General features: G+C 45.0%; 1 protein-coding gene across 3 annotated transcripts; it reads left to right on the top strand.

Moving 5' to 3' along the window:
• The first annotated feature begins 1,308 nt into the window (after positions 1–1,308).
• On the top strand, positions 1,309–24,873 carry TTC4 (tetratricopeptide repeat domain 4). 3 transcript variants are annotated; one of them, XM_080655006.1, is made up of 10 exons: positions 1,309–1,523; positions 2,086–2,203; positions 2,950–3,111; positions 5,286–5,363; positions 6,787–6,911; positions 11,525–11,611; positions 16,828–17,042; positions 17,675–17,756; positions 21,255–21,337; positions 23,639–24,873. In XM_080655006.1, exons 1-10 carry the CDS (start codon positions 1,413–1,415, stop codon positions 23,739–23,741), a joined length of 1,164 nt encoding a protein of 387 aa, XP_080511132.1. In that variant the 5' UTR covers positions 1,309–1,412; the 3' UTR covers positions 23,742–24,873. The 3 variants fall into 3 exon arrangements, with proteins under 3 accessions (XP_080511132.1, XP_080511133.1, XP_080511134.1); XM_080655007.1 differs by lacking the exon at positions 17,675–17,756 and having other exon boundaries at positions 1,364–1,523; positions 23,639–24,866; XM_080655008.1 differs by lacking the exons at positions 16,828–17,042; positions 17,675–17,756 and having other exon boundaries at positions 1,364–1,523; positions 23,639–24,866.
• The last annotated feature ends 1,560 nt before the right edge of the window (positions 24,874–26,433 follow it).

Raw genomic sequence — 26,433 nt, 5'->3', positions numbered from 1 at the left:
CTTAGAGACAGGTTAGGGGGTAGCCTGGGACAAGCTGCTGCTGCCCATTGCTCCCCTGGTTGCAAGTCTCGTGGTCCCTTAGAGTCGAGATGTGTGCCTGTGAACGAAGAAGAGGGGGAAGGGAAAGATGCAGGTGTGCTCCCGGGAGGGAGAGCCTGTGCTGGGTCCTCTGTTTTGAGGATTTTTAAAGGCTGGGAATTTAGGGGAAGATTTCAATAGAATATTCATCAGCTTTTCTAGGTGAACCCTTTCGGGTCATGGTTTCTACTGATTGGTTATTAGTCATAGTAGCTGGTCCTGGGTCACCCACCTGGTTTTGCTGCTTTTCTGGGTCTGGTTGGAATACAATGGAGGCCTAGCTGTTACCTCTATCGAGATGACCTTCGGCCAGTTTGTTCAGCTACCTGTTTCCTCATTCTCCTTGACAAGGAATTTTCCTAGCTTCTTACTATCCTGCCTCACCCCCAGGTACACCCACTCTGTGCCTCCATGAGTAGGCTTGTAAGCAGCTCCCCTTCCCCTGGGCTGCGGCTGGGCTGCCTTTCCTTCCGGACCAGGCTGTGGGCTCCCCGAGGCTGTAGTACCCAATGCAGGGCTGGAAGCCATTTGCTGGTAACACAGTGGCTGCAGGAAGGCTCACCTGGCCTGGAGACCTTGTTTCCCTCTCAGCGGTGGGGGTAGGGGGTGGTTAATATTGGAAATTGACACATCTGATCACAGCACTTCTTTTTCCCAAACTCTCCAAAAGGCCCCATTGCACTGAGGAAAACCTGGTCCTCAGAATCACGGCCCATTATCCTCTCACCTCACCTTCTTTTTCATTCTGCTCCAGCATCCCATCCCCAAAGCTCCCCTCGCTGGGGCTCCGCCCTGCCTCCGTGGGGAATGTTCCTATTTGTCACCCCCCCACACACCCCCACCCCCTTTCACTCCAGGCTTCCTGCTTTGCTTGAATGACTGTCCACAGGTTTAAAACTGTTCGCCCATAGATTTTGCTACCACCTGATAAACTCTCCCATCTTATTGTCTGTCGCTCCCCATCACCTTATCACCTCCTACACGGTCGGGATTTTATCTGCTTTGTTTCCCCAGCCACTGCAACAGGCCTGGAGCACAGAAGCTCAGGAAACGTGTCAGCCGGCTAAAAAATGAGCGAATGAAGTAGGCGCGGTGGGGAGCTGGGTCTATCCACCACCCAAAGCCTTCGGGGCGGGGCTGCGGCCGCGGAGAGGAGGGCGGGGCGCGCAGGTGCGTGTCCGGGGGTGTGGCTGGGGCCGGGCAGGCCACGCCCTCGGCACCGCGGAACCCAGGCGCGCGGGCCGGCGCCGCCCGGAGGACTTAGGGGAGCGCGCTCACACCGCCGGAAGCCGCGCGGGGATCCCGGGCCGTGGCGGTAGGGCCCCGGAGGTGCCATGGAGCGGCCCGAGCCGGACGCCGCCTCCGAGGACGCCATGGACTCGTTCCTGGAGAAGTTCCAGAGCCAGCCTTACCATGGCCGCTTCCGCGAGGACCGGTGGGAAGAGGTAGGCGGGCCGTGGGCTCCGCGCACATGTGGGCGCGTCGTGCGGGCTCCCGCCTCCCTCAGCCCCCGGACCCTGGCGCTGCCGGTGGACGGGTGGTTTCTACTCAGTGTTAGAAGTCGGGCTCGAGGGTCTTCTTAACCTGCCAGTACATCCAGGAGTCCAGGCCTCGGAGTCGGACAGACCTGTGGCTCTGGTCCTGGGTCAGTTATTTAACTTCTGGGAGCCGCCTCCCGGGTTATAAAATGCCCGGACTGGAGCACCAGCCTCAGGCTTGTGACGAAGATGGAGTGAGCCGGCGGTCAAGTGCCGGGACATTGAGCGCTCAGTGAGTGAGGATCACTGCCGCTCTGGTAAGAATGTGGTAACTGAAGAGACTAGAGATCATGATTCTACACGCATTTTACAGATGGAAACCGAGGCCTGGATAGGGAGCGATACAGCCAATCGTGATGCTTTGCAAATCATGATAAGTTAAGAAAATTTTGATGTAGAGACTTGGAGTTGGATCTGCTCAGTGGCAAATCCTATTTGTATAGTTCATTCTTCTCATAACCATCTCCAGGAATTTGAAAAGATCCCCCTGTTTATGAAGAAAGCACCGTCAAACATTGATCCCAAGGAGAATCCTGACCTGGCTTGCCTCCAGTCAATTATTTTTGATGACGAGCGACCTCCAGAAGGTATCTTCCATGACTCTAACGTTTGTTTTGTGTCTCCCTAGAATTGAGGTCAAGGGTGAGTCGTTCTGATTTATAACAAGTAGTAGTTAGCCTGAGATAACTTGTCACTATTTATTCCACATACAGTATTTTGGATACCTACTAAATGCTAGGCATTAGGGATAGAGGGATGAAGAAGACTGCCCTCAAAGGTCATGACCCAGTGGGTAGCCAGATTGTCCTAAAGAATCAGGACAAAACGTGTGTGTAAGTGCTCACATGTAGCTACATATTAGATGCTGCTGGAACAGTGAGGGCAGAGAGGTAGGAGTGGGCTCACAACGGACCAGAAATTGGTACTGAATCCTAACAATTGTGTAGGCTCTTACTAGGGTGAGGAGGGAATGTGTATTCTAGGGAGTAAAAGAACATAAAGCAAAATGGGGGGAAGTATAATTTCCTCCCATTTCTTCAGTAACTAAAAAGAAAGTTCTTTAAGAGCTAGGGTAAGTATTCCCTTTTTTTGTATGCTTCTTTTTTGGTAAGCACTTAATAATCTCCCTTGTAAAATATTTGGAATTGATTGTAGCAATACATACACGACTATTTTTCCATGTTAATACCCAGTTTTATAGGATTAATTTTTGAGTTTTCTTTCCCTTTTAGTTTCTTCTGTTTGGTTTATTATGTTTCATTGTTGCATGATTTAGAATACTTTTAACTTGAGCCTTTTAAAAAATAAATATTATTTCTTATTTTCTTTGCAGAACAGGCCAAGACCTATAAAGATGAGGGCAATGAATACTTTAAAGAAAAAGACTATGAAAAAGCTGTGATTTCGTATACTGAAGGCTTAAAGAAACAATGTGCAGACCCTGATTTGAATGTTGTTCTGTATACCAACCGGGCAGCAGCACAGTACTATCTGGGTAACTTATTTCATTGTTGAGTGCTTTCAAAAGAGCTAACTTATGTTAAAGCTATCATGATGGCTAGTGGAGAGTTTGAGAGTGTCAGGAAAAAGAGCTACTTATCCCAGATACCTAGGGTGGGTTAATGCAGCGGTCACCAACCTTTCGGACCTCACAGACCACTAGTGGTTTGCTGCAATGGACTCTGATCTTCCAGGTAGACTTGGTGAAAAGAGAAACCAGATAGAAGGCATACTTTGCTGTCTGAACCAAATGAGTGGCATCAAATACCTTAATAATATGAGTAGATATGATCTAAGATTTTTTTAGCACACATGCTTCTATTCCCTCAAAAAATGTCTCCTCTTGCCCTAACTGGTTTGGCTCAGTGGGTAGAGCGTCGGCCTATGGACTGAAGGGTCCCAGGTTCGATTCCGGTCAAGGGCATGTACCTTGGTTGCGGGCACATCCCCAGTAGGGAGTGTGCAGGAGGCAGCTGATCAATGTTTCTAACTCTCTATCCCTCTCCCTTCCTCTCTGTAAAAAATCAATAAAAATAAAAAACTGTCTCCTCTTCCTCCTTCCCCCTGCTCTGGCCTTCCCAAGGATGCTAGAAGGATTGAGATCTTTATATGAAACTATATTATCTAAGGGAGATTTTCTCCAAGAGTATTCTATGGGACTCTTGAAAAAAAACATTCTTTGGACAAGTAAGTTTGGAAAGTGCTGCTTCTCTGTGGGGGATTTGCGGTGTACATTAGTATGTTAAGGACTCTGAGGCAACTTACAGCAAAGAACTTTAGCTGATGATTCTCAAGTTTTATAAGCCCCCTCTTCAAGTAACACTTAGTAATATGCAGACTGTTCTTCAAATGTGACTTTGGGAAATACTGATTATTTGCTGGTGGCTATTGATCATTTTAAACCCATGTAAATAAGAGGACCTAGCAATGAAACCAGGCATTTCTGAGGGTATGGGAAAGAATAGGCCTTGTAATCTAGCTGGGATGAGTCTGTTGGGACTCATCACCATTTGAGCACAGTTTCTCCCCAACCATCATCTACCCAAACTTTTCTCATTTAGCCTGTTTCATTATAAAATTCTAAAAAGTAAGAGTGGTGCCCAGCCAGCATGGCTAAGTGGTTGAGTGTTGACCTGTGAACCGGGAGGTCATGGTTCCATTCCTGGTCAGGGCACATGCCCGAATTGCAGGCTCGATCCCCAGTGTGGGGCATGCAGGAGGCAGCCGATGAATGGTTCTCTCTCATCATTGATGTTACTCTCTCTCTTTCCCTCTCCCTTCCTCTCTGACATCAATAAAAATAAAAAAAGTGGTGTAGAACTTTAAAGATTATTTGGGCTAGCCAATGCCCTCAATTTGCATAGGCCCAGAGAGGGACCCTTTCTTTAATGCCAGAACCTGGACTGGAAACCCAGTCTTCTAATTTCTGGAGGAATACATTTTCTCAATTCAGCGTTTAATACTCGGTGCCAGGCACTGGCATAGAGATAAGTAAGACCTGACTTTGTGTGTTAGACACTGCACTGTGAAGAAGAGCTACATAGTTCTTGAATTTGGGGAGCTTAAACGATGTAATTTACAGGGCTAATAAGAACAAAAGCACCTTGCAGAAAAAAATGTGTGTGTGAGGACACCAGAGGAGCAAATGGATAAATATGAGAGCCATTTCTTAAATATGTCACTGGTATGGCTTACAAAGCACATTTCACATTTAATTTCTCTAAATTTGTTACCCTTCTTGACCTCATAGCAACTATGTAAGGTAGGATAAATTCTTAGAAGAATATTATTAGGTCACAATGTATCCACAAAGTGCATGCTAATTTGCTCTAATTTACTATTAGAGTGCCCTTTTTTCATATCTGGATATTATGTAACTTTATTTTTACCAATTTCATGTTAATTTTAATTTCTCTAATTCCTGATGTTGAGCATCTTTTCATGTGCTTACTAGCTAGCCATCTGTAGTTTGGTGGGTTGGTTGCCTGATGTTTTAAGCGTTTCTAAGGCTTTTGATGAGCACAATTATATATTTTTTTTCTAAAAACAGTTGCTTTGATTATATTTATCCAAGATTGTACAAGAGTGTCTTTGTCTCTACACATAAAATTTTGAAAATATTCTGATCTTAAACCATGTTATTTCTTTTACTAAATGATGTTTCATCAGGCAATTTTCGTTCTGCTCTCAATGATGTGACGGCTGCCAGAAAGCTAAAACCCTGCCACCTCAAAGCAATAGTAAGAGGTAAGTCTTGTAGAGCTAAGTATGATAGTAATTAAGGAAAAGTTAGCGCTATGGTACCAAAAGTTGAGACATTTTAAGGTTTGGTATGAAGGTGCTAAAATACTAATGAAATTACCTTATTTTTGCAATCTTGATGTTAAGTTCCTAGTCCTTATCAATAACAACATGCCATTTTAAAAAGAATTCTCCAGAAAATAATCCAACCCATTGTGTTTTAAGAATTTGTAGAGAAATTGAAATTCCTCATTTCACATTAATAATAAAATGAATTAAAGCAGTTCCAAAAGCCACATTCTAATTTTTTTCCAAATTAGTTGATTGAACAGTGAAATCTTCAAATGTCATGTTAATGTTAATTAAAAGATAAGTTATGGAACCTTTGCTGATAACTCTGAGGCTGAGATGTTTCCGATTATTTTTTTTCTTGGGGTCTGACCTTTCTATATAATAATAGTGCTTTTATTACTTTTTATACTTAACCTTTTTTTAAAGAGATTAAAGGTGCTTTGCAAACTTTTTTATTCCTCAAATATTAATTTCCCCTATATCCTCATGGACCAATTTAAAATGCTTTATCTAAGTTATGCTTCTTTAGATATTTATGATTGGGGGTGATAGGTAGATCCATGTTTCTCATAGGGAAAGAAGGTACTGAACAAAGATTGGCAAGTAAATTGAATGGAGTCCTGTGGAACTGTCCTCGTGTTGGAAGTCTATAATCCTCAATTGAATTGTCAGTTTTACCTTACCATGTGACCTTGGCAAGACACCCATTCTGAGTATCAGTTTGTTTATCTTTGGAAGATGAAGTTGGATTCTGTTGACATCTCAGCACTTACTGTTCTCATATTGAGAAGTTCTGTGGAAAGCCTAGATGGCTAACTGGAAAAAACTGAGCATGATTAAAGGAGAAGCAGCTTAAACTGGGAGCCATCAAGAACAGTTTTAGGAAAGACCTAATGTCTTTGGTCTTGCCACTGCTTTGACTAATGGCTGAGGCAGATTCTGCTTTATGACTCCATTTAGAAAAATGACCTGAGATGGACTTTATTCTTCTCATTTGAACCTGAAGCTCAGGGGTGCTCAGTCCTTTGTGTAATGCCTAGTTGGTAAATGACAGAGCCAGATTTCCAGCCAGATCTGATTCCAAGGCCTGTGCTTTTTGCCACTAAGCTGCAGCCTTCCCTACTTTAAGAGTCCTTAAGACTAAGGAGTCTCACAGGAGTTTTGAGTTGAGGGCCCTAGAGACCTTTTGATCTAAGATACAAAAATGGTCTTCTAGTCTTGGGAATACAGTACAAGGGGCTTTATCTGTTTTCTCTTCAGGGTGCTGCCTGGTGGCTGGTAGAGGTAGGGATTCTTCCTCAAGGGGGCTCTTTCCATGCATGTTGTCCATGGGTCCTAAGAGTTCTGGGTTCTGCAGGTGCCTTATGCCATCTGGAACTGAAAAACTTTGCTGAGGCTGTGAACTGGTGTGATGAGGGGCTGCAGATAGATGCCAAAGAGAAGAAGCTTCTGGAAATGAGGATTAAAGCAGACAGACTAAAGGTTGGTGGCAAAATCAGTAGCCACTTGGCATTTAATTAACATTAATAACAAATTTGCATTCCCCAGATTGTGTCTTTTTGGACATTGTAAACTTTTTATTCTTTAAAAACAAAAATCGAGAACCAAAAAATTCTGACCAAGACGTATGTATGAACCCTCATCAGGCAGGTCCACCTTTCGGACCTCCATGCAGAGACCCACCAGCATTCCTGGATGACAAACCACAGCAAGTGTTGACCCAAGGTCTATCTTTAGCTGCCACAGAAACAGAAACAAGGATGGAAGGAATGTCAATATGTACTGACTCTACAAATGACAAGAGTAAAAAGGAAGAAATAGAGCCTCCTGGAAGCGAGTCAAGTGAAGAGACCAGAGATATATTAACTGATATAAAGGAAATTAGAGATCAGCTACTGGAGAGAATTGATTCTATCCTAGGTTTAATTGATAGGTTGGCCAAGTTTAAATCACTAGAGACAAAAGTAGGTAAGTTATAGACTGATAGGTCTTTTATGCATTCCAAAGCAAGGCAAGGTACTCCTCTAACTGGGAGGTGGTATCCAAGTCTTCCAGGTGTAACCAACCCTTCGCTTGCTGTCACTATTCCTTTTGCTCCTCCCTCTCATGCACAAAGCAAGCCTCTTAACAAATGGGATGATTGGTAATCGTTCAACAAACAACAGATTTAAATGCCTAATAAGACACTGTAATATCTTTACTTCAACTGGACAGTATCCTGCCATGAGATTATATCACTGCTACATGCTGTGTACAGTACCACTATTATCAATCAAGTAAATCTACACTAATAAAAGAGTAAGATGCAAATTGACTGTACCTTCGTGACACCCACCAGCCAATCAGGAGTGAGTATGCAAATTAACCCAACAAAGATGGCGGGTTAATTTGCAGGTGCTGAGTGGCTGGGGGTGGGGCAGGATGCTTGGGTCATGGACATGGCGTTCTGCACTGCCCCAGCCACTCCAGGCCTCTGGGCAGCGTGGGAAGGCAGAAAGGCGGCTCCGCCTGGAGTGAAGGTGGTGCCGGCAGCCAGGGGAAGGAAGGCCCATTCTTGCATGAATCTTCGTGCATCGGGCCTCTAGTAAATACATAAGTAAAATAAGAATACATTGGAAAAGGAAGAACTAAACCAAGAGAAGAAAGGAGGCAGTTTCAAAAGACGGAAGAAAGAAAGCAGAAATTGCTGGAGGAGGAGGAAAAAGATAAGCTCTTTCTCTTTGTTGTCTGGAACTTTGAGCTCTACATGATACCATTGGTTTTGTTGTTACTATTGACATGGAACTACTTGATAATATCGGGGGAAGATAACAGGCAATGTGGTACAGTAGTGGAGGACACGCTAGAGGAGGAGGAAGATGATGACAAGGACAAGAGAGGAGATAAGCAAAGTGGTATATTCATACCATAGAATATTACTTGGCAATAAAAAGGAGCAAACATTTCACTGGTGGGATCAGAGGGAGATTGACTGCAAAGGGGCATGAAGGTACTTTCTAGGGGATAGAAATGCTCTCTACCTTGATTGGAGTACTGAGTACTCGGGGTAAAGATTTGTCAAAACTTATTAAACTATACACTTAAAATTTGTAAATTACACCTCAACAAAGTTGATTTAAAAAGAGGGAGCAGCAAGCTCCATAGTTCAGGGCTCCTCTGACTTGACTTTGTGGTATTCCACTTTATGTGGGCTGCTGAGACCCCAAATTTCAGGTGAGACAGCCATATTTGCCCACTTGCATCCTATAAATCAGAATAAAACATGAGAGAGTCCAGGTCATCCTTAATCATCCATCTTAATTATTCTCTAATGTGGAGCAGACACTGTGGTCAAATGTAGCTCAACTAGGAAGACAGAATTAGACATACAAGGTGTACTGGTTAATAATGATTTTTTTCAATAGGTGGAGTTACAAATATGTTGATATATATCCGATTTGATATGCATGCTATTTTGTTGTATTGATAGCAAGCTTCAAAACTTCATATGTCAAATTTTCTGAAGGTGTTAACATCATAGATATTTTTACACTTAAAAATGTCAAATTTCATGCCAAAAAAGCATTTGTGGGAAGTTTTAATTCATTATTTTGAAAAGTGCTGCTGAAAGTTATCGTATACTTTGGGAAGCTTATGGTGAACATGCTCCATCTCAAGATACTTGTGAACGCTGGTTTAAACGCTTTAAAAGTGATTTTGATGTGAAAGACAAAGAATGTCCAGGTCAACTGAAAAAGTTAGAAAACCAACAATTACAAGCATTATTGGATGAAGATGCATGTTATACTCAAAAACAACTTGCAGAAAGATTAAAGGTTGCTCAGCAAACGATTTCCGATCGTTTACAATGGGAAAGATTTTAAAGGAAGGAAAATGGGTGCCACATCAACTGAATGAAAGATGAAAAACCGAAAAGTCATCAGTAAAATGTTGCTTCAGTGTCATGAAAGAAAGTATTTTGGCATCGAGTTGTGACTGGCAATGAAAAGTGGATTTATTTTGAGAATCCCAAATGCACAAAATCATGGGTTGATCCAGGTCAATCATCAACATCGACTGCAAGGCCAAATCGTTTCGGAAAGAAGACAGTGCTCTGCGTTTGGTGGGATCAGGAAGGTTTGGTATATTATGAGCTTCTAAAACCAGGTGAACCATTACTACTGATTGCTACCGACAAATAATCAATTTGAACCACCCTTTGATCGTGAAAGGATCAGAATGTGCCAGAAGACACGGCAAAGTAATTTTGCTTCATGATAACACACCATCACACACTTCAAAACCAGTTAAAGACATGTTAAAAGATCTTGCCTGGGAAGTATTAACCCACCTGCTCTATTCACCAGACCTTGCTCTTTCAGATTACCACTTGTTCAGATCGATGGCACACGAACTTTCTGAGCAGCACTTCAAAACTTATGAAGAAGTGGAAAATTGGGTCTCTGAATGGTTTGCCTCAAAACTAGAAAAGTTCTATTGGGACGCTACCCACAAATTACCTGAAAGATGGGGTAAATGTGTAGCTAGTGATGGACATTACTTTGAATAAAGTACTTTTGATGTTTCTCTTGAAATTATCGTGTTTTCTTTTATTACAAAATCTGCATTATTAACTGGTACACCAGGTAGTTCTAGAGGTGTCCATGGGTGGGACACTCTTGATAGTGTAATCAAACTTGATAACAGCAGAAAGGATTTTTGCAGCTCTCTTGGCAGACTCAATTGGAGAAGTAATGACCAAGAATTATCAGCCACTGTCTCCCTGAAAGGGTAGACTTTGTTCACAAGAAACAAAAAGATCTGTTAGCCTTTGTGGGCATTTGTGGGGAGGATGAGGAATGGTGCTATATTTTAGAGCAGGGTTCAGAAAACTGACCCACTGGTCAAATTCAGGCCTCTTTTTGCACATTCAATGAACTAAGAATGTTTTTCACATTTTTAAAGTGTTATAAATAACAACAAAACCAGACAATATGTGACATAAACCATACATGGTCTATAAAGCCTAAAGTATTTACTCTTTGGCCCTTTACAGAAGGAGTTTGCTGATCCTTATTAATATATGATCTTGAGGGTAAAAGCAGGGTCAGCTGGTTTGGGGTAGATTAGCCAGAAAAGGACATCTAAATTATATTTCTGCTAGATTAAGCAGACGTGGTACTTTTCTACCATCCTAAATAATAAAAGCCTAATATTCTAAGTGTCCAGTTCAACCAATCGAAGCATAATATGCTAATAATATGGTAAGGCCGCTCAACTGCTCAAATGATGTGCACTGACCACCAGGGGGCATATGCTCTGACCGGTAGGTTAGTTTGCTGCTGGGGTCCAGCTGATTGGGACTGGGCAAGACAGGCCAGACACGCCCTGGAGCTCTCCCATGGTCCCTCCCCGGCTGGCCAACCTCCCGTGTTTCTCCCTGGCCCCGATCGTGCACCGGTGGGGTCCCTCGGCCTGGCCTGCACCCTCTTGCAATCCAGGACCCGTCGGAGGATGTTGGAGAGCCAGTTTTAGCCTGATCCCGCAGGCCAGGCTGAGGAACCCCACTGGTGCACGAATTCATGCACCGGGCCTCTAGTAGATTATAATTGTGCAAAAAGGCAGAGAGCCTCTGGTAAGTTTTGCCCTGGGTTTTCCCAGCCATACCAGTGAAGCTGAAATGCCCCATAGTGGTATCCATTTGATGTCAGTCTCTCTACCGAGAATGCTCTTTTTCCTTCATCTGGTGGAATCTTCCTCGTATATCTAAACCCATCTCCTCAAAGGGGCAGAGTCAGTTACTCCCTCCTCTGTGGTTCACAGCACTTGGTTCACATTGCCAGGGTAACACATCACAGATCTTTTACTTGTCTATCCACCTCCCAAACCCGCCCCCCCCACCCCTCCTTTGTGGACTGAATCTTTGAGTAAAGGAACTAGATTTTTAAATGTTTATTGAACATCCATCTTAATCATTCTCTAATGTGTACCACTGGTATCCCTTGACATAGGCGCCTGTATTGGATAGAGAACAGAGGTAGTAATTTTTAGGAACAGGCTGGGATAACATAAGGAAGCAAGATCCTTAGAGCTGATGCATCTGAATTTATTTTCAGCGAACTGAACAGAGGGATATAAGGAAAGCAAAACTGAAAGAGAAGAAGGAGCAGAATCAGAATGAGGCTTTACTTCAGGCCATCAAGGTAAGCTCTCAAACCTTGGGCCTTATGGTCTTGCTAAACCCAAGTATCCTGAAGTTTCTTGGGAACCTTTCTTGAGATGCTTTACCTGAATGAATTTGTTCATTTTCTTCCTGCTTTGATAAAGTTTCTTGATGAAGGGGCTTTGGAGTCAGACTCCCTGAGTTCAGTCAGCTCTCCCACTATGTGCATATGTTGGTCTCGGGTAACCTATACTGAATAGTTGCTATGGGTTAAGCATCATTTAATCTTCACAGTAGCCTTCTGAGGTAGGACTTCTTGCTCCTGTTTTGCTCGCTGATGCCATAGTCTCAGAGAGGTGAAGAAACCTCACATGGCCAATGTGTCAGAGCCAGGTCCTTGCTCTTAGCCAGTGTTCTGCATCCTGAAAAAGGCTGAATTTTAGGATGTTGTTCCTCTAACTATGGCAACAACAGCAATAAGTTTCCTTTCCCTCTCTTCACTGTGTTTTAAATGAATGTAGTCTGATCCAAACCCTGCTTTTACCTGGTGAGCAAGTCACCTGCTGAGCCTTTGCTTGCCCCTCTCTTCATTGTATTTATCTATCTATTTATTTTATTTTATTTATTTTATTTTTTTCTTTCATTATGAGCTATTTGAATATGTTTTTGTATGTTAAATGCCATATATATGTTTTATTTATTTTTATTTTTTTTAAATAAATCTTTATTCAGATTATTACAATTATTTCTCCTTTTTCCCCCCATAGCTCCCCTCCACCCATTTCCCACCCCACCTTCTGCCCTTACCTCCCCCCCACTGTCCTCATCCATAGGTGTATGATTTTTGTCCATTCTCTTCATGAACCCCCCATACCCCTTTCCCCCTGAGAATTATCAGTCCACTCCTTTTCTATGCCCCTGATTCTATTATATTCACCAGATTATTCTGTTCCTCAGGTTTTTAATTCACTTGATTTTTAGGTTTGCTTGTTGATAGATATGTATTTGTTGTTCATAATTTTTCTCTTTACTTTTTTCTTCTTCCTCTTCTTTAAGAATACCTTTCAGCATTTCATATAATACTGGTTTGGTGGTGATGAACTCCTTCAGCTTTTTCTTATCTGTGAAGCTCTTTATCTGCCCTTCAATTCTGAATGATAGCTTTGCTGGGTAGAGTAATCTTGGTTGTAGGTTCTTGCTATTATTCATCACATTGAAAATTTCTTGCCACTCCCGTCTGGCCTGCATAGTTTCTGTTGAGAAGTCAGCTGACAGTCGTATGGGTGCTCCCTTGTAGGTAATTAACTGTTTTTCTCTTGCTGCTTTTAATATTCTCTCTTTGTCTTTTGCTCTTGGCATTTTAATTATGATGTGTCTTGGTGTGGTCCTCTTTGGATTCCTTTTGTTTGGGGTTCTGTGGGCTTCCTGGACTTGTAAGTCTATTTCTTTCACCAGGTGGGGGAAGTTTTCGGTCATTATTTCTTCAAATGGGTTTTCAGTATCTTGCTCTCTCTCTTCTTCTGGCACCCCCATAATTCTGATGTTGGTACGCTTGAAGTTGTCCCAGAGTCTTCTTACATTATCTTCAACTTTTTGGATTTTTTTTTTTGCTTTTTGCTTTTTCGGTTGAGTGTTGCTTCTTGGTATTTCAATTCTTTGACTTGATTCTTGTGTTCCTCTATTCTGTTTCTGGGTCTCTGTATAATATTTTTTATTTCAGTCAGTGTATGTTTAATTTCTAGTTGGTCCTTTTTCATATCTTCGAGGGTCTCGTTATATTTATCGCCTTTTCTAGGATATTCTTAAAAAGTCTTATAACCGTGGTTTTGAATTCTATATCCAGTCGTTTGTTTTCCTCCATTTCTTTCGTTTGTGATCTGATTCTTTGACCCCGCATTTTCACTGATTCCCTGAGTTGGTAAGGTAGATACTTGTGCTAGGTTTCCAATATGGCCCAGTGGGTCTGCTTCCCCAGTTAACCTGAGGTGGACACTCTTGGTGCACCCCTTTGTGGGTTGTGTGTACAGCCTTGTTGTAATTAAGTCTTTATTGTTGTTGGTATCACTGGGAAGAATTGACCTCCGGGCCAGTTGGCTGTAAGGATCAGCTGTGTCTATGCTGGGAGAAGTTCGGTGCTGGAGACAGCCTTATAGGATTAGACTTGCCAAATTGCAATAGCCTCTGTGCTCAGCTTGGATGGGGTGGAGTCTCAGTCTTGGCTTCCTGTCAGCCTTGCCCTTGCGCGCATGTGCGCTTTCAGTCCTCCTCCTTCCCCAGCTCGAGTCTCCGCCTGAGAGTCCAGACTCCCCCCACAAGAGCGTGGGTCCCCAGGGACTCGCCTGGAACTGGGGTTCACTGCAGTCAGAACTGGGGCTCAGTGCCGTCAGGAGCCTCTGACTCCCTTCCACTAGGGAAAGCCTGTGGCAACTTCCGCAGCCTTTGTGCGCACTGGCACGCGTGCGCACTTTCAGTCCTCCGCCTTCCCCGGCTCCCGAGTCTCCGCCTGAGAGTCCAGACTCCCCCCACAAGAGCGTGGGTCCCCAGGGGCTCGCCTGGAACTGAGGTTCACTGCAGTCAGAACTGGGGCTCAGTGCAGTCAGGATCCTCTGACTCCCTTCCACTAGGGAAAGCCTGTGGCAACCTCCGCAGCCTTTGTGCGCACTGGCCCGCATGCGCCTTCAGACTTCTGCCTTTCCCAGCTCGAGTCTCCGCCCGAGAGTCCAGACTCCCCCCGTAAGAGCGTGGGTCCCCAGGGGTTCACCTGGAACTGGGGTTCAGTGCAGTCAGAACTGGGGTTCAGTGCGGTCGGAGGCTTCCTTCCCCCTTCCGCCAGAGAAAGTCAGCCAGGCTCTCAGCCGCCCTTCCTCTCTGCGCGCACAAAGCCCCTTTGCCGTACCTCCAATTCTCTGTGAGGTTTTCTCTTTCCTTCTAGTTGTAGAATTTTCACTCAGCCAGCTTTCCTGTGGTTCTGGAAGGTGTCCGTTCTGTCTTTTAGTTGTAGTTTTGAAATTGTTGTGCGAGGCAGCAGTTTAGGTGTTTACCTATGCCGCCATCTTGGTTTTTTTTTTTTCTCTATTTATTTTAAAAGAACCTGAGTTTCTGAAGACACAATCATCCAGTTCTTTTTAAAAAATACATATTTTTATTGATTTCAGAGAGGAAGGGGGAGAGAGAGAGAGAGAGAGAGAGAGAGAGAGAAAGAAAAGAAATATCAGTGATGACAAAGAATCATTGATCAGCTACCTCTTGCACATTCCACTCTGGGGATTGAGCCCGCAAGCCGGGCATGTGCCCTGACTGGGAATCAAACCGTGATCTCCTGGTTTATAGGTTGATGCTCAACCCCTGAGCCACACCGGTGGGCTTCACTGTGTTTAAATGAATGTAGTCTGATCCAAACCCTGCTTTTTACCTGGTGAGCAAGTCATCTGGTGAGACTTGGCTTGGTTGGTCTTGGTCTTCACAATGGACATAACACCTGCTCTGAAAGTGTGGGGTAGTTTCTTTCTTTGGTGAGTTAAATAGTGCACCCATTTAAGTGACTTCTTGACTTTGAGAACTTCACACTACTAAGATGCACTCCACTAGTCCCTCCTCACAACAAGCAATATCTTTATTAATTTCAGAGAGGAAGGGAGAGGGAGAGATAGAAACATCAATGATGAGAGAGAATCATTGATTGGCTGTCTCCTGCATGTCTCCTGGGGATCAAGCCCACAACCCAGGCATGTGCCCTTGACCGGAATTGAACCTGGGACCTTTCAGTCTGTAGGCTGAAGCTCTATCCACTGAGCCAAACCAGCAAGGACCACAATGAGGGATTTGATGATTTTTTAAAAAGTAGGATATTAGAATGCCCAGATATTTGTACACAGACCTTATTTTGGTTCTCTCCTTTAGTCTAACTCTGCATCTCAGAAACTTCACTGTACAAAAGACAGTATATACACAAAGCCATACATACTATATTTTAACAATAGCTTAGAGTAGGGGTCAGCAAACTGTAGCCCTGCCTGTTTATTTATGTTACCTATGGCTGTTTTCACACTACAATTCCAGAGTTGAGTAGTTAATTTCAACAGAGACCATTTGACCCACAAAGCCTAAAATATTTCTTATCTGACCCTTTAAGGGAAAGTTTGCCAACCTCTGATTTAGGAGATAACATCAAAGGCAATTTGAATTGCATGTAATTTTCCCCTCCTGTGTAGCCTTAGGAATCTCCACACACACACACACATAAGAGGTGACTCCACTATTCAGACCTTAGATTTATCCTTATTTCCATAAGACAGTCAAGATTAAGTCAATGTGCATTATATTTAGTATTCCATGTCCTGGCTAAACTGAAGCACATGCCACACTCTTCGCTCTTGATCTTTTCTGTGCACATGTTCCTTGGGGTGGAATGCCCTTCCACCTTCCCCCATTTCTACTTCTCTGCCTTTCAGAGTCTTTGCAGGGGTCCTCAAACTACGGCCCGTGGGCCACATGCGACCCGCTGAGGACATTTATCCGGCCCTCCAGGTGCCGCTGCCTGTCCTGCTTAGCAGCCGACTCGTCCCGGGCCTGCAGTGCGCATAGGAATTTGTTCATAGTTTTTTAAAAATATATATATTTTATTGATTTTTTACAGAGAGGAAGAGAGAGGGATAGAGAGTTAGAAACATCGATGAGAGAGAAACATTGATAAGCTGCCTCCTGCACACCCCCTACTGGGGATGTGCCCGCAACCAAGGTACATGCCCTTGACTGGGATCGAACCTGGGACCCTTCAGTCTGCAGGCCAACGCTCTATCCATTGAGCCAAACCAGTTAGGGCTGTTCATAGTTTTTTTTAAAAACTATAGTCCGGCCCTCTAATGGTCTGAGGGACAGTGAACTGGCCCCCTGTTTAAAAAGTTTGAGGATCCCTGGTTTAAGGCCTAGCTCCCCCCAGTCACCTCCAGGCCCCAGACTGAATTAATTATTCATGGTCTGCAGTTCCAAAGCTTTACTTCTTATTGTACATTGTACTTATTTCTATAGCTAGCTCCCCACTAGACCACGAGCTGCTTTTGAGGGCAGGAACCATCTCTAACCCATCTCTGTTTTTGGTAAATGTCCAGGGAAGTTCAGTTAAACAAGTGATGCCAACTATGTGCTAGGCCTCAGGGATAATGACTATAAGTAAGGAAGCTTGCAGTGTTATGGTTTCCCTTTTTATGAAAGGGGTTTGCATCCTTCCACACAATAAGGTTTCTGTCTCTACCCCAGGCTAGGAACATTAGGCTAGTCTCTGAAGCTGCCAGTGAGGATGAAGATTCTGCCTCAGAAGGTCTAAGTGCACTCCTGGATGGGCTCAGCTTTGAGAACCCCTACGGCACCAGGCTGAGTGTAGATGACCAGGGCAGACTGAGCTGGCCTGTGCTCTTTCTGTACCCGGAGTATGCCCAGTCGGACTTCATCTCTGCTTTTCATGAGGACTCCAGGTACTTACTTGCCCAGGAACCCTGTGCTCTTGCTTGCATGCTCTTTTCCTGTGGTCTCTGCAGGAGGGACAGGTGGATTTTTGGTTGAGGGAAGAGAATAGTGTAGAGGGTTTCAGTCTGGTTTGGCATAATCTGAATCCTATAGCTGATTTCTCCCTTTGCTAACTAGCTTTGCAATGACAGACACAGTCTCACCACTGTACTGACGGGGCTAGTAAGTATAACACCACAGGACAGTGTTTGTACGTATCTGGTGAGATATGAAATCATTGTAGGTAGTTCATGCATAGTAATTTAAGTGTATATTTATTAGAAAAAATATAACTAGCAGTTTTAACATGTGATTTCCTAGGGTTAATGCTTAGAATGTGGCTAAATGTGAGGAATGTTGTTAAGCTTGAGTCAGGCTTAAATGTAAAGAAAATTACTTGAAATTAATTTAAAGAAAATTACTATGTCATAATAGGACAAGTGATACACATACACGTTTTGGGCACTGTTGTCAAATGGCTTACACCTGCATTTCGTGTTTTATATATTCTTGATACCTCTGATTTGGTGTCTGGAGACTGTTATGTGGGAAAGTGGATCATGAGTTATTGATACCCAGAAAGTGCATGTTATATCCTTAGGTTTATTGATCATCTAATCGTGATGTTTGGTGAAACACCCTCTTGGGACTTAGAGCAAAAATACTGCCCTGATAATTTAGAGGTAAGAGAAATTTTGTTTTGTTCCTCTATGGCAGCGGTCGCCAACCTTTCAGAACTTACGGGCCACCGGGTGGCGACCACTGCTCTATGGGATGTTTTGAGGGGGGAGAGGGTTTCATTGCCCCCCTTTTTTAAAAAAATTTTTATTGTTGAAAGTATTACATATGTCCCCTTTTTTACATTCATTGCTTTTTTAAAAATTTGTAAAATATACAGAACATAAACTTTATCATTTTATATTCTATATATTTACCATAAAACGCCATTTTTAATTTTAGTTATTATATATATGTAACTATTCATTATAGTTCAATAGCATTAAGTACATTCACATTATTATGCAACCATCACCACTATCCATCTCCATTTTCTTTTTTTTTAAAATATATTTTATTGATTTTTTTACAGAGAGGAAGAGAGAGAGGGATAGAGAGTCAGAAACATCGATGAGAGAGAGACATCGATCAGCTGCCTCCTGCACGCCCCCTACTGGGGATGTGCCTGCAACCCAGGTACATGCCCTTGACCAGAATCGAACCTGGGACCCTTCAGTCCGCAGGCTGATGCTCTATCCACTGAGCCAAACCAGTTAGGGCTTCATCTCCATTTTCATCATCCCAATCTGAAACTCTGTACCCATCCTATCTAATAAAAAAGTAATATGCAAATTAACCATCACTCCGCTACACACAAGCCACGCCCACCAGCCAATCAGGAGCGAATATGCAAATAAACCCAACCAAGATGGCTACGGCCACAGAAAGCAGGAGGGAGGCTTGGGTTTCCCCAGCAATGGAGGAAGCCAAGCTTTTCGCCTGCCCTTGCCGGCCTAGGCCTCCACTCAAGGCTACAAAGTTTCAATGATAGAAGATACATAAACCCAAACAGAAATGGCGGCAGCCACAGAGCTGGAAAGAGCAGGAGGCTAGGGTTGCCCCCGGTGATGGAGGAAGCCAAGCTTTCCGCACACCCTGGCCGGCCCAGGCCTCGCTTAAGGCTACAAAGTTTCAATTACAGAAGATAAATAAATCCCAACAAAAATGGCGGCAGCCACAGAGCAAGCAGGAGGCTTGGCTCTGCTTAAGGCTACAAAGTTTCAATTATAGAAGATACATATATCCCAATAGAAATGGCTGCCGCCACGGAGCAAGCAGAAGGCTTGGCTCCGCTCCAGGCTATAAAGTTTCAATTGTAGAAGATAAATAAACCCCAGATACCAGGGCCTCCACTTGGGTCGCCAGGGGGCGTGGCCAGCCTGCAAACCACCACAGGCCCCTCGCCCAGGCTGCCCCACACCCCAAGGGAACCCCCACCCTGATCTGGGACACCCTTCAGGGCAACCCAGCTGGCCCCCACCTGTACACCAGGCCTCTATCCTATCTAATAAAAGAGTAATATGCAGATTGACCATCACTCCAACACACAAGATGGCTGCCCCCATGTGGTCAAAGATCCTGCCCCCATGTGGACACAAGATGGCCACCACAAGATGGCCAGCAGGGGAGGGCAGTTGGGAGGGACCAGGCCTGCAAGGGAGGGCAGTTGTGGGTGATCAGGCCAGCAAGGGAGGGCAGTTGGGGGTGATCAAGCCTGCAGGGGAGGGCAGTTAGGGGTAACCAAGCCGGCAGAGGAGGGAAGTTGGGGGCGACCAGGCCTGCAGGGAAAGGCAGTTGGGAGGCACCCAGGCCTGCAGGGGAGAGCAGTTGGGGGGGACCAGGACTGCAGGGAGGGCAGTTAGGGGTGACCAGGCCTGCAGGGGAGGGCAGTTGGGGGGGGGGGGACCCAGGCCTGCAGGGGAGAGCAGTTGGGGGTGACCAGGCCTACAGGGGAGGGCAGTTAGGGGTGATGAAGCTGGCAGAGGAGGGAAGTTGGGGGTGACCAGGCCAGCAGAGGAGGGAAGTTGGGGGCGACCAACCAGGCCTGCAGGGGAGGGTAGTTGGGAGGGACCCAGGCCTGCAGGGGAGGGCAGTTAGGGGTGACCAGGCCTGCAGGGGAGGGCAGTTAGGGGAAAACAGGCTGGCAGGGGAGCAGTTAGGCATCTATCAGGCTGGCAGGGGAGTGGTTAGGGGGTGATGAGGCTGGCAGGCAGAAGCGGTTAGGGGCAGGTAGGCAGGCGAGCAGTTGGGAGCCAGCAGTCCTGGATTGTGAGAGGGATGTCCCAGATTGGAGAGGGTGCAGGCTGGGCTGAGGGACACACACCCCCGTGCACGAATTTTGTGCACCGGGCCTCTAGTCCTATATAATAAAGAGGTAATATGCAAATTGACCCTCACACCCTCACACAAGATGGCTGCCCCCATGTGGTCAAAGATGGCCACCACAAGATGGCCAGCAGGGGAGGGCAGTTGGGGGCTACCAGGCCTGTAGAGGAGAGCAGTTGGGGAGGACCAGGCCTGCAGGGAAGGGCAGTTAGGGGCTACCAGGCTGGCAGGGGAGGGCAGTTAGGGGCGACCAGGCCATCAGGGGAGGGCAGTTGGGGGTGACTGGGCTGGCAGGGGAGGGCAGTTGGGGGCGATTGGGCCAGCAGGAGAGGGCAGTTGGGAGCAATCGGGCTGGCAGGGGAGCAGTTAGGCGTCCCATCAGGCTGGAAGGGGAGTTGTTAGGGGTGATCAGGCTGGCAGACAGGCGAGCGGTTGGGAGCCAGCAGTCCTGGATTGTGAGAGGGATGTCCGACTGCTGGTTTAGGCCCGATCCCACAGTTGGACATCCGCCAAGGGGTCCCAGATTGGAGAGGGTACAGGCTGGGCTGAGGAACGCAACCCCCCCTCCCCCAGTGCACGAATTTTGTGCACCAGGCCTCTAGTTAAACATAACTGCCTATTTTCCATTCCCCTAGAAACCACCATTTTACTTTGTCTCTATTAAACTTGACTACTTTAGGTACCTCATATGAGTGGAATCCTACAATATTTGTCTGTGGGACTGGCTTATTTTACTTAGCATGTTTTCAAGATTCATCCATGTTGTAGCATGTGTCAGAATTTCCTTTTTAAGGCTGAGTAATATCCCGTTGTTGGGATTAAAAAATAATCACAAATGACAGTATAGTCTGTCTTCTAACCATTTCAGAAAAAGATACCAGCTCATCCCCCATCACTCCTTCAGTTTCTGTTTGCCACAAACAAGGACATTTTCCTTCATAATCCCAATCAACCATCAAAATCAGGAAATTAACTTTGATACATTGAATTGTTAGGGTAGGGAAGGCTCATAGGCCTGGGCTTGAGTCTTGGCTGCTCTGTTTATTGTCTGGGTTTCACTGGTGAGTTATTTCCCTTCTCTGAACCTGGTTCTATCTTTGGAAAATGGAGCTGATAATACCATTCTTAGTATCATTGTGCAGGACTGAGTGCTTTATATTCCACAGCTCTGTGCAGGAGGCATTCAGCTAATAACAGTCATCATCTCTCTAACTGTTCCCTAGACTGGGCCTGAACATGCCTGGTGCTGCTGCAGCCATTGTTTATATCTCACTCCCACTCCTCCGTTAATCTTGCAGGTCTACTTTGAAGATGAGGATAGGGCAGAACTGTACCGGGTGCCTCCTAAGAGCACCTTGCTGCAGGTGCTACAGCACCCCAGGTGAGTCTCTTCATGAGGTTGAGTAGAACAGGGAAGATGCTCACTCACCATTCCAGGGATCCAGCCAGGTTCTCATTCCACTGCTAATTGCCTCGTACTTCCTACCTTCTGTTTTGGACATAAAATGGTGAGATGGCAACCATGGAGACTGGTCCAGCCATTTGCCAAACCGGTGGCAGTGTGATGACTGAGCTCATTGCACTGCAGCCATGGCGCCCTCAGACTGGGAGATGTGAGTGGGACTGGTCTGAGGAGGAAAAGGCTGCGTGGCTTTTGTATCTGAAGATAGCTGGGATGGCCCTACTGCTCCCAATTATGCCTTGTCCCCTGATTTTGTTAAAAGAAAAGAGCATTGGTTCTTGAAGTCAGACACCATTGTTTCATGGCTGTGTGATTCTAAGCACACATTGCCTCTCTGGGGCTATTTCCTCATCTCTAGAATGGAAATAATAACTCTTGCCCTACATACTTACCAGGTATTTGAGAGCTGATGAGAGAGTAGGAGACAAAGTGCTTTTGTAAACTGTAAAGGACAGTCTTGCTCTAAGAGAGCACCTTCCTTAGTAGCAGTGGCAGCCTGTTGGATTTGGCAGTTGTCACTTTCTTCAGCTTTGGGGTGTTCCTAGACTATAAAGAATGCCCTCAAGTAGATGTGTAAGTTGACTTTTGGACTACTTTCCCTGAGCTTTGAGCAAATGCTCTTGCATTTAGGCTCCAAGAGCCCGATGTGTTAGGGGAATTAAGGTGGTTGGGTGTGGTGAGAAATGAGGCTGGAGAGCTAGGTTAAGGCCATGTGTGAAGGCCTTGAATGTTCTGTCTAAGGAACATGATCTTTATTCTGATGGTGGTGTATGGAGCTACAGGCTAAAATTTATACAGGAATGTACAAATTTTTTAAAAATTTATATTTTTACTGATTTCAGAGAGGAAGGGAGAGAGAGAGAAACATTGATGAGTCATTGATCAGCTGCCTCCTGCATGCCCCCTACGGGGATTGGACGCACAGCCCAGGCATGTGGCCTGACCGGGAATCGAACCATGACTCCTGGTTCATAGGTTGATGCTCAACCACTGAGCCACGCTGGCCAGGCAAGTGATTTATAGATTTTAAGTGTACTACCGATGGTGTGACCTGAAATAGGGGAAGGATTTGAGAGGTTTAGGAGGCAGATTGGGTGGGAATTGCTGATGTGACTGACTCAGTACGAGTGTCCAGCTGCTCTTTATGCTTCTGTTTTGGGTTGACAAGCAGGAGGTTAAGATTTCTTTAAATATGATCAGTGACTTCTCTTGGCAGTATTTTTTCTGGCCCCAAATCTCCTTTCTATTTTATTGACAAATTCTTAGCTGTTTATTTTCTCAATTGTTAGAAAATTACCTAGATTCTTTAAAGGCCTGAGTTCCACTCTCCCCTATCTCCTAAAGAAGGGCGGGGGGGGTGGGGGTTGGGGTGGGGGTGGGGGTGGGGGTGGGGGCGGGGTCCCTAAACAGAAAACCGACTGATTTGTGAAGAAGACCAATTTCATGCTTCTCAGAAAATGTAAATGCTGTTGGAAGTCATTCCTTTGTAAATGACTGGTATAGACAAGAGGCTACTCCGGACAGGTTTCTGGAAATTTCAGTCCCTGGACTGGAGCCAAGATACAGGCTCCTCTGTCCAAATCCAAGAGGCCAAGGCCTTACCCGTTTCTCCAACCTGCCCCACTCCGTTTGCTTTATGCCCAACAACAGCAAACATTCTAGTGACCCGCACTGCCTGGCTTTATGTCCCCATCACAGCCCCTTATCCAAATTAAAGTCAAGCTCAGACATGACATTTCCAAGAAACCTTTCCTGATTCCTCTTTCCCATAGAGGGAAACACACCTCTTGGGCTAAGGCTGTACCTCATCAGTGCTTCTACAGTTGTTCCTTGCTGTCCTGGATTATCTCCCTCCCTCTTGGGCTTGAGAGCAGGGACAGTGGTTTTTGTTTGTTTTTTTAATCTCTGTTTTCAGCACAGTGCCTGGCTTACCCTGGGTATTCACTATTGAATGAATGAAAGCATGTTCTTGTTTTTTGTCATGTTTAGCCACCAACACTCAATGCTAGAGGACTGGCTCAGAGGTTCTGGCTAGGTTATAAGGGGGTGGAGTCATGCTAATTTGCCAGATTTTTAAACAACCCAACAAATAAATATGCTAAACTTATATTGTAATGTTAACTCACATCCAAAGGTTCACCTTGAATGTTGTTGGGAAAGCCCTTGGATGATTAAGATTGCAATTCAATTCACTCCTCTCTTTTGTTGTATTCATTGCAGGTACTTTGTAAAAACCCTGACACCAGCATTTTTGGTCTGTGTGGAATCCTCTCCTTTTTGTAGAAATTATCTCCGGGGGAGAAAGGTGCACCAGGTAAAGTGACTGAGCCAGGCTGCGGAGCCAGGCCACCTGGATCTCCTCCCAGACCCGCCTCTGCCTGGAATACAGCATACTTGGATCAGCTGGACATACTTTTAGAATCCAACACTTTTTTTTCTGTCACCCTGGAGACAGTCCTTCCTCACATTGTGGGTGGGGAAGAGCTGCTGACTTCCTTGAGCTGCAGCCACTCTGATCAAAGTGCTGAGCCTCAGCTAGTCTTCATTCTCCTCTGTTGATACAAAACTCTCTGCCTTGGTCAAGGCATCCTTAAGGACTCTGAGCTGTGCTAACTACCAGCCTCCCTCTCTGAAGGGACCATGTGTTGCAGTTACCATAGCAACTGACCCACGGAACTCACTGGACTGACTCAGGATCTAGTGACCTGGTTCTGAACCTTTGTGGAGTTAGAGGCTTTGGAGAAGCTACCCCTCAAACTGCATATATACAAACCATGCATGTAATTTTAAGGCACTAAAGCTAAGACTGACCTCTAGTTATTTCATGAGCATGGAGGGTTGCTCTGTGTAGATACTGAAGATACCTTGGGGTAAGATGGGGCCAGGAAAACTGGGTCCTGTTTCTACATCTGTAAACACCTACAATCTGGCATTCTCCAGAACCCCTGAAAGGTTTGCCAGTTTTCCTGATCTTTGCAATATGGAGGACTATGATACACTTGGACAGTGGACTCTGCATTCTTCCCCAGTTTTTCACATTTTAGGATTTTGTGCCCTTTAAACTGGAAAACCTTTTGGCATGTTGTTACTGTCATAAGTTGTACCTAGAGGGCTTTATATGTCCTTACCTGTAGCCATGGGACTTCTTGCAGTGCCCACCCCTTCTCCCGGCGAGGAGTGTACTTCCCTGAAGAGCCATGGTGTGGAAGGTTCATGTTCTTTTTCCTTTGCCATGAAAATGTATTTCCCAGATTAGGGCTGATCCTTCAGCGTGGGTACCAGAAGGGTAAGATAGTGGAGCAGAGCTGCAGCAGCTGCCCTGCAGCCATGGATTGTAACATGAATGAGGAATAAATGCTTGTTGTGGTAATGGTACTGAGATTTGGGGGTTTGTTACTACAGCAAAGCTAACTAATACACCATTAAACTGAAACCAGCTGCTACCCTTAAAATGTACTAATGTGAGGTTTTGTGCCATGTGCTTCCTTGTTCTGAGGGGCAACTTGGTGTGGATTATTTACAAAGACCACGCTACTTGTGGCCAGGAAGCTGAAGTTCAGCTTCCATCCTAAGCGGCTGAGGCCATATTGAGCCATTCTCCCTTGCTTCCCAGCTAGAAACTCCTGCTTGCTTCTCTTTGTAAGAACTCTGCACTTTGTGCAAGAGGCCTGACATTCAGTTAGCAACAACCCATGGAAGCTCACAGAAGCTGTGAGAGCTGCTGGCCTAACCGGAGTGGACACCAAAGTGGTGTCTGAATGTGGAGCCTAAAGATGCCACCCCCTTCTGCTGGCCCACATGCGCTACCCACCCACCTACCATAAGCAAAGGGCTAACTGGCCTAACAAGGGCAGCTGCCACTTACTAAGCATGTGCTGTTAGCCAGGCACTGTTGTCTTCATTTTACTGACCAGAAAGGGCTGGGAGTATGAGGAAGGTCATACTTGGCACAAGGTTACATGGCTATCAATTGGCCCAGAAAGTCTGAACTGAGTCTCTAGTATGGGTCTAGTTCAGCCTTGGGCAAACGACGGCCCGCGGGCCGGATCCAGCTGTTCTATCCGGTTCTCTTGCTCTCTCCTCCGCTCCTTTACTTTGAATTTATATTAGTTCATACAAACACTCCATCCATGCTTTTGTTCCGGCCCTCTGGTCCAGTTTAAGAACCCATTGTGGCCCTCGAGTAAAAAAGTTTGCCCACCCCTGGATAAGCCATTATTTTAAATCAAGTAAAGGACCTTGATTTTCTTCAAATGTTCCCTAAATTTGCAATAACATCATAAAAATATTTTCCATATTATAGAAAACTATCCGTAATTATAAAAACTTTAACTTTAAAATAAAGCTTTAAGCCCAGTTAGCGTGCTCAGTGGTTAAGCACCAACCTACAAACCAGATCACAGTTTGATTCTCAGTCAGGCCACATGGCCCTGGTAGGGGGCGTGCAGGAGACAGGCGATCAGTCATTCTTATCGTTGATGTTTCTATCTCTTCCCTTCCTCTCTGAAATAAAAATATACTTAAAAAATAATAAAAACAACTTTACATACCCTTGGATGCATAACAACCCATTTGAAAAAGCATTCTGGTGCCTTGGTGTAGAAATGGAAAGCCTGGCACTCAGGTAGTTAAAGAAATGATAATTTCAACAGATTTCTGCAAAGCTCTTTATGGAGAGCCCAGCAGGTGTCTCTTCCATTAAAACACAGAATATTAATGGAGCCCTTGATTTACATCCTAAGTTTGATTTACATTATGGTTTTGTTATGCATCAACCTTTGTCCCCAAGTATTAATTCTGCTAAATATTTCCCAGCCAGTTGCTTCTAGATCTCCCCAAGGAATGAGCAATGATAATACAGCCGGTACCTGTTATTTTGCCAGCATTTCTATTTCATCAATTTATGGTAAGAGGTAACACTGGCAACTTCAGGGAGGAGAAAGGTACACAATTTGAATATTTCAGTCTCTCCTCTAAGGAGAACAATTCCACAGGCGCTGCTTAGTTCTGGCTGG

Source organism: Plecotus auritus (genome assembly GCF_963455305.1).
Source record: "Plecotus auritus genome assembly, chromosome: 2".
In the NCBI taxonomy this organism is placed as follows: Eukaryota; Metazoa; Chordata; class Mammalia; order Chiroptera; family Vespertilionidae; genus Plecotus; species Plecotus auritus.
Note: the sequence above shows the minus strand (reverse complement) of the source record. Positions and strands in the feature narration are given on the sequence as shown.